The 9,012-nt window shown below is 38.2% G+C and overlaps 1 protein-coding gene across 1 annotated transcript in view; it reads right to left on the reverse strand.

Moving 5' to 3' along the window:
* Positions 1-358: 358 nt before the first annotated feature.
* LOC103581904 (centrosomal protein of 192 kDa-like) overlaps positions 359-9,012 on the reverse strand; it is a gene marked incomplete at its 5' end in the record, with an annotated part of 28,573 nt that continues 19,919 nt past the window's right edge. Inside the window, 4 exons of the mRNA XM_008563620.1 lie at positions 359-622; positions 1,956-2,104; positions 3,415-4,336; positions 6,884-7,055. Of these exons, the coding sequence (XP_008561842.1) occupies positions 359-622; positions 1,956-2,104; positions 3,415-4,336; positions 6,884-7,055 (1,507 nt within the window). The remainder of the gene's footprint in view (positions 623-1,955; positions 2,105-3,414; positions 4,337-6,883; positions 7,056-9,012) is intronic.

Genomic DNA, 9,012 nt, shown 5'->3' on the forward strand with positions numbered 1-9,012 from the left:
TAAAAAAAAAAAAAAAAAAAAGAAAATCACCCAGTTTCAGGTTTTTTGTTATAAGCAACAGAATCGGACTAATATCTAATCATACAATGGAAATCAGTTGGAAAAAAGGGTTTGATGTTATACCCTGCTTTATAAACATCTTAGCAAGTATATCTATGCTTCTGTAAAACAACAAAAATAATGTTAAATTTTGAAATAAGATATTAACAACCAATGTCTACTTGAAAGTAACTTTGTGGCTCATTTGCCTACAAATTCATTTTTCCCAAGTATTACTTCTAAGGTTAAACAGCCTTCATTAAAAATGGTATGACAAAGACTCATTTACAGTTATGACTCATTTATAGTTATGACTCATTTACAGGTATGACAAAGATTCATTTACAGTTACCTCAATGGCAGGGGTCTCGGCGATAGCAGTGAGAACGACTCTGCTTGCCAAAGCTTCCGCTTGTGCTATCGTCTCAACATCTGCCGAAAACGGCCAAGAAGCAACACTGAATATACATCGGAAAATCCCAGGATCAGATGGTATAAAAAGTACTTTTATCTCTTCTGTGGCATGAGGTCTTATGATGACTTTATTCTTAAAAACTAAACAAGGATATGTTGAAAGATCCACCTTCAAAAAAGAGCCACATGGTTTGTTAGGAAAGGGCTTCATACTGAAAATCAAGAAGTAGAATCATCTAGTTTAAGACTCCTTTTTCCAGTCACTTGAACTACCATACCTAGACGTTTATTACCTCTTCAAAAACATCCAAATCTTATAACTCATTATTTTTACAGTACAATTAGTCAAATCACTTCATAAGTTGGATTGTTCTCACTGCATAAAGACTGTGTCCCCCTAGTTTAGTTTAAAAGCAGATACATGAAAATGGTAGCTCTTCACAGCCCTGGAAATCTCTCTAGGATATGGTTTCTGCATGTACACAGAGCATGGGGGTGGTGGTGAGGGTTAGGTTGATCTCTAAAGTCTTCAACCAGCCCCCATGTCTGTGGTTATGACTCGGACCACCTCTTGCTCTTCACTATAAATGGGGAACTTCTTTCTACTTCCCACTTCCATAGACAACACTACTTCATTCACAGACCCCTAGATGTCCCTAGAAAGTCTTCAAATCTCACCTTACATCCTCCTCAACCCTTTCCTCAAAATCACCTGCTTTTCATCTAACCTGAGGATCTGAAAGGAGAGGGGAAAATCTAGGAAAGGGAAGAGGTGGGGTAGAGACAATCTTATCTTACCAGGCAAGGAACGAGGTAAGAGGGAAGAGTAAACCCATCCCCCAATGCTGGTGCACAAGTAGCAGCTACAAAACCAGAACGTTTCCAAACAGGAGCTGCTGACAGTATTTCCTACCCTCTCTACTCACTCATGTTCAAATGATCGTTGTAATCAGTAAAGGACATTTAGAGTATAGAACTGCAGCAGCTGTAACTGATCATGTGCGAGATCCTTGCTATAAGAGTTAATGTTAAAATTGTATTTCCAGGTATTTCCAAAGACTATGTAAGAAAATGATCAGATACACAAGTCAAAAAGACTCCCCTTACTAAATGAAGGCATAGGCCCTAAAAGTAACTTGTTTCATTTGATAAATGACTTATAAAACTTATATTCAATCACATAGAACAAAACCAATGAGGAGAGACCAGAAAATCAGAGCTTTCACTGATTTAAATAATAGCACTAAAAGCAAATTTGCATGATTTTATAAATAATAAAAATAATGATTAATAATTAACTGATAGAAAATGCAAAACATTCAGATTTCACCATACGCTGTAAGTACTATAACAATAGGGGGACCGAGAAAAACCCATTCCAGTGATGGCACGCAAGGTATTTAAGGAGGTAGAGGTATAGACTAGCGGCAGAGAAAAGAGAAATCAAGCATTTAATCATCACGTAATCATTAAGTCCACCGAGAAAGAGATAGAAAGCTTACCTTTTCACCATTAACGCTAACACTGAGAACCCCAATGCTGACTTGCAGCCAGCGGTCAGTTGGATTGAGTGCACTAAGATGAGTTTGTGAAGCAATACCGACACAGCAAGCATGAGGAAACTGCAGCTCCTCAGGTACTCTTACATTCCCTGCGTTAAGAATAAGGCATGACAAAATGCAAGTTACAACAGATTAAAAGCACAATTGGTTCAATGGAAATTATTATGTAAGACTACCTGTTTACACCCACGAGCTACAGTACCAAGAGCAGCTTGACATTGTAAAAGCCTCAGCAGAGGCCTGCGAACAATTAGCCTAGAGGAAAAAACCAAAACTGATCAAGGGCTGGCTACTTAGCTCAGTTGGTTAAAGGACAGTGTTATAACACCAACATCAAGGGTTCGGATCCCCATAAAGGCCAGCTGCCAAAAAAAAACCCAAAAACAAAAACAAAAAATCCTGATCAAACTCTCAATTACAGCTAATCAACTCTTTGATGTTATTACCAGTTAGTAATTTCTTCCTCTTCTCACTATAAACTACTGCCTAACCTAAAAAGAAACTACTAAAGTTCTAACTTTCCAGATGTGCACAACTACTGAGATTTCTAATAATACCACCAATCTTTTCATCGTCCTCATGCAGTTACTTTGGAAGGCAGACACACTCCACTGGGTGTGTGTACCACAACTTGAAAAGTACAGCATCCAGCTCTGCTGAACAAAGTGACTGTCAGCAAGACAGAAGCAACCCCACAGACAAGAGTAGAGAGTAGAAGAGCGCACTCTGTCACTACGATCACAGCTACACCTCAAAGGCCTATCTACAAGGTGGAAGGTGATTCACTCATTCTGGGATCCATTTCCAAATTGAAAAAAAAAAACCAAAAAACCAAAAATCCACTGCGGAGCAAAAGAAGGATAAGGATGACAAAGGCATAAGCAGCTTTTCACCTGCTTAAGTTTTAATGTTTTTCTAAGCCAATTTCAGGAACCCTTGCACAGAAATATGTTATGGTGTTCCCAATTTAGGACAAAGAAAAAAGACAACAAATTAAGACCAACCAGTAAGTATCTCCTTGAAACAAACTGGTTTTATGGTCTCATTTGAGAAAATTCAACTTTTAAATAATAGCAAGCAACAATAATAATAGAGAAAAAACATCTTACCAAATCCTGACATCATTCCTGAATCCCACGGTTCAATTCCACAATTTGCACCAACAGATGAAAGGGAAGTGGTTGGGTAGAGACAATCTTATCTTACATAAGCCAATTTCAGGAACCCTTGCACAGAAATAGTTATGGTGTTCCCACTTTAGGACAAAGAAAAAAGACAACAAATTAAGACCAACCAGTAAGTATCTCCTTGAAACAAACTGGTTTTATGGTCTCATTTGAGAAAATTCAACTTTTAAATAATAGCAAGCAACAATAATAATAGAGAAAAAACATCTTACCAAATCCTGACATCATTCCTGAATCCCACGGTTCAATTCCACAATTTGCACCAACAGATTGCACAGGAAAAGGTTTTGCTGTGCTTAGCAGGTTCTGATTTAAGGCATTAGAATATGGGTTACAAAGGGAAGAGGTACTCATCAATCCAGAGCCGATATTTGGTCCTAGACAAAGTCCCACAGCCACCGAGTTCTGCACATGCTCTCCTGGGACTGCAGGGTAAGGACAGCTTCCTGAGAACCCACAGACTGTGGCGCTGCCAGCATGGCACTGAGGGAAAGCAACACTTCCAGCTGAAGACAGTGCTCCCAAATACTGCTGGGCAAAGGAAGCTGTGCTAAGAGAATGTGGAGTCAAGAGCATAGGAGCTGCAGCCGGCACGTTCTGCATCGCAGCAGCACAACCAGGAACCATGACACTGGGAACAGGCATATGCTGGGTTCCAGAGGTGGGCCCATTAGTGACTGGGCCACAGAATTCACTGCTGGCAGTTGACATATCTGTAGAGGTTATTCTTTGATCTTCTCTCACAGACTCCTGGCATGACACAGGGAGGTGTGACATGGCTGCCCCAGCCCGAGGGCTCAGACCTGACTTTCTAAGGAGAGCCAAACTGATCAGGTCCAATTCACTGGGGTTTAGTGTCAAACCTACCTGACTTGTTTCTGACAGATCTCCATTTTTGGAGGAAGAATCTTTACTGGCTCTAAAGTTAGATTTTATGTCTTCGAGTTTGCTATCCAGAGAAGTAGTTTCAATCAGTTTTTTCATATCATTGTTGATCTGGATAATAGATGATAATGTTCCTTTTCCTCTACTCTGAAGTGGAACGTTTTCTCTTGACTTTTCCACAGCCTGTTCCTCTGATGGAGCTGGACTGGCTTGAATAATCGTGGTGCTCAACTCACTGGTGATATCACTCTGAGTGTGACAAAAATATTTTTAAAATAATCCAGATAAACTGAATATAACAAATTCAAACGATGCTGACAGTCTCAAGTAATGTAATAAAAAGATCTACATTACATTATCCCTCTGAAAAAGTAGGTTTACACAAAAAAAGTAGTTTTGCAGTTGTGAAATGCAGGCTTACATTAGAAAATCTGCATTCATTGTTTTATAAAAAGAATTATAATATGAGGAAAATAAATAGGAGGTATACACTAATTACATCTGAAAATTTTACATAGATAAAAGACCAGTCAAGTAATTTTTTTGCAAATTTAAGAGATTTCTTCCTGTAAACTTTATAATAAAACTCTAAATAAATTAGTAACAAAGGAGTGTGTAGTGGGTTAGAAATCTTGATTCTCCTTTGATCTTAGAATAGGACTTTTAGGTAAACGCATGCATGGGGCTATAGCCCTTGAGTAGGGGACAACAGTCCATGATAAGTTTGGCAAAAGCCATCTAATCAATTCTAATCACTATTTAGGGATGGGATTGTGTACTTTGATTATTTTAGGTCGGATTATTTTAGGTCGCTGGTTTGATTCCAGCTCAAAGGACTATTGACTATTTAACCTACTCATTGTTCTTAACATATGCTAAGGAAACTGCTTGAACGCTGTTTAAATATGCTAAGGAAATCGCTGTAGGAAGTATGTGGAAAAGAAAATGTTTGCTAAGGACAAGCTGTTTGTTTGATGGATCAACTTAGCTTTTTATAAATTGCATTCTGGAATGTCACATTGTTAATTTTACTGCTATTACTGGTTTCAGTTGTTTAAAGCTGAACTTAGCCATAAGTCACTTCTGTAACTCCCTGTTTTTATGCCTTTCTTTGATGACTTCATCAACTGATTTTTCTTGTGAAACTTCCTTGTCTTGTCAATAAAAAGAAAGGCTGATTTTGAATCGGGGCTGCTCCCCTGATGTGCGGCAGTCCCTCCAGGCCTTATTCATGTTACCTTGAGTGATTCTTTTTTTCCGTCTCAGTTGCACAGAGGGAAGTGTAACAGTGGGGGCAAGTAAGCTTTCAAATGGTGTCAACAGCTGGTTAAGAATCAACACGAAGCAGCTACTGGGCCCTCCCCTCCCATTATCTGTCTTCACTGCTGCGTATGCTGAACATGTTAATTTTTACGAGTAGTAAGCTTTTTTCAATTTCTAAACTTGCATGGTTCTATTTTCTTAAGTATGAACTAATGAATGTTTACATACTTATTTCTTTATAATGCATAACCTGAAGGGTGATATCTATAGCTCTGCAGGATGGACCGGCTGGAATTTATACACAAGTCATACTTATCCCTCACTGGTTATTTTTGGTACTTGGTTTGGAAATTTCTCCTGGACAAAGTTTTAGAAACAAAGACACTGAACAACAATGACCAGATTATTGGCCAGTTGTTAATATAACAAATGATATGTACTCAGGAGTGACTTATTAGGTGACAAGCATTGCCCTCATATATTATTCTTCCTCATAGATGAAGAAACAGGTTTTGGGAAGTTTAGTATTCTGTCTGAGGAAGTAGCAGAGGAGAGGTTGTCTGACTCCATAACTCAGCTCTTAAGCACTATGCTAGGAATATATAGGCTCAATATCTAAAAGTAACATCAAAAAGATAACTTTCAATGAAATAGGCATAACGTTTTACCTAACTTTACATCATATATTTAGCGTCTCTAGTGCATATATTTAGAGCTCAGTGGAGGAGGCCTACACAGCACACCTACAACAGTCATACTTAGCTCACTGTAAAAATGAGTTCTGTCACATTCACAAAATACACACACAGAGATAACAGCACACTAGATTCTCCTGAATAAACCTCTCGTGTCTCCTCTCCTATCCCCCAGCTACGACCTTAGCCCAAGCCCGCAGTCTGTTGCCTGAATTACTACCATAGCCTCATGTCATATCTCCCAGATTCTAATCTTGCTCCCCGCTTAATCCCTCTGTCATGCAGCTGTTGGAGTGATCTTTTAAAACACTGAAACTGATCAAGTCAGTGTCCCACTTAAAAGCCTTCAAACTTCCAAATTTTACATCCAAGACTCTTCATTCACTGCAGCCATCCTAAACTTCCTGGAGTGCCTCAAATGCAGCATGCATCTCACAATTCCACACCCTCCTCCAATTGTTATTCTGCTTCCTCCCTCCTTAACTCCAAGTAATCCTGCAAAATATGGCTTCAATACATTACTCCTCCCACAAACCTTTGCTGAACCATCCCCCACTCATATTTTTAGTCTCCATCTTCTGAATCCCCATAGCATATATGCAGTACATATTTCATTACACAGTGTCTTCTACCACACTGACAGCTTTTTGAGGGCAGATACTAAATGTTTGTACCTCTACATTTCAGCATGAAGAACTATTTATACACACACTAATTCATTTTAAAGGTAAAATAGTAAGAAGGAATTATACAGGCTTGAACTTCAGTCTGAATCAAATATCAGGAACATTTTATAGCTGGAAGCCTTTTTAAAAATATAATCCAAGTGCCTGCCCACCTTATGGTCCTCTGGGTCATAACCTGTAGCTGTGGTAGGATAGCTGCTCTCTTGTTCAGACACATAGGTCAGCCTGCTCACACTAGCATGCGTATATGTCAACTGAGACAACTCACTCTCACAGGGGGGCTTCTGATGATGTGCTGTTGAACCAAAAGACTCTACAGCACACCTGAAAGAGAGAAGAATATCTCATGATTGGAATTATCCATTCCTTTACTTAACATTATCTACATTAGTGGGGAGGGGAAGGGAATTCCTTCTTGCCCAAAATCTTGCAAATAACTCAACTAAGCATTCATTGTTTACACTTTATCAAAAATTGTAAATTATATTCCTACTGAATGAAGTATCTGGTAAGCTACTGTAAAAGAAAAATGTCATGGTATTTTCATTAATAAATACCATATGCAGATATACAATGTTAGCTATCCACCCAATAAAAATTTATTGAGTATCTTATATACAGCAATGAACAAAAACATACAAATATTCCTGCCCTTGGAGAGCAAAGAATAAGAAAATAACGATGTAGAAAGGGCAAAAAATGGGAACAGTCATATTACACTGATAGGAATATAAGGTGGTATAACTTTCAGCTGGATAATTAAGTGATACAGATCAAAAGCCTCTTGACTTAGATATTCTACATCTAGAAATTTATCCTAAGAAAAATTAATGATAAGTATAAAGATATCACAAAAAAGACAAGTCATCACATAGCTATTGGCAATAACGTAGAAAATCTTAAATGTCACATAGGAGGAACTAGGTTAAGGGAATTATGGAACAAACACACAAAAAACACTATGCAGTCTTTAAAAATCATGCTGTTGAAGGCTGGCTCAGTTGAGAGCCAGCTCAGTTAGTGCTGATATCACCAAGGTCCAGGGTTCAATACCTGTATTGGCCAGCAGCCACCAAATCATGATATATTAAGACAAAAAAAAAAAAAAGATTAGAAGCAAAAAATAGTGAGACCCCCCCCCCCCCCCCCCCACACTAATTCATTTTAAAGGTAAAATAGTAAGAAGGAATTATAGAGGCTTGAGCTTCAGTCTGAATCAAATATCAGGAACATTTTATAGCTGGAAGCCTTTCTAAAAATATAATCCAAGTACCTGCCCACCTTATGGTCCTCTGGGTCATAACCTGTAGCTGTGGTAGGATAGGTGCTCTCTTGTTCAGACACATAGGTCAGCCTGCTCACACTAGCATGCGTATATGTCAATTGAGACAACTCACTCTCACAGGGGGGCTTCTGATGATGTGCTGTTGAACCAAAAGACTCTACAGCACACCTGAAAGAGAGAAGAATATCTCATGATTGGAATTATCCATTCCTTTACTTAACATTATCTACATTAGTGGGGAGGGGAAGGGAATTCCTTCTTGCCCAAAATCTTGCAAATAACTCAACCAAGCATTCATTGTTTACACTTTATCAAAAATTGTAAATTATATTCCTACTGAATGAAGTATCTGGTAAGCTACTGTAAAAGAAAAATGTCATGGTATTTTCATTAATAAATGCCATATGCAGATATACAATGTTAGCTATCCACCCAATAAAAATTTATTGAGTATCTTATATACAGCAATGAACAAAAACATACAAATATTCCTGCCCTTGGAGAGCAAAGAATAAGAAAAGAATCATGTAGAAAGGGCAAAAAATGGGAACAGTCATATTACACTGATAGGAATATAAGGTGGTACAACTTCCAGCTGGATAATTAAGTGATACAGATCAAAAGCCCCTTGACTTAGATATTCTACATCTAGAAATTTATCCTAAGAAAAATTAATGATAAGTATAAAGATATCACAAAAAAGACAAGTCATCACATAGCTATTGGCAATAACGTAGAAAATCTTAAATGTCACATAGGAGGAACTAGGTTAAGGGAATTATGGAACAAACATACAATAAAACACTATGCAGTCTTTAAAAATCATGCTGTTGAAGGCTGGCTCAGTTGAGAGCCAGCTCAGTTAGTGCTGATATCACCAAGGTCCAGGGTTCAATACCTGTATTGGCCAGCAGCCACCAAATCATGATATATTAAGACAAAAAAAAAAAAAAGATTAGAAGCAAAAAATAGTGAGACCCCCCCCCCCCCCCCCCC

This window comes from Galeopterus variegatus, unplaced genomic scaffold (genome assembly GCF_000696425.1).
Source record: "Galeopterus variegatus unplaced genomic scaffold, G_variegatus-3.0.2 Scaffold14219, whole genome shotgun sequence".
NCBI lineage: Eukaryota > Metazoa > Chordata > Mammalia > Dermoptera > Cynocephalidae > Galeopterus > Galeopterus variegatus.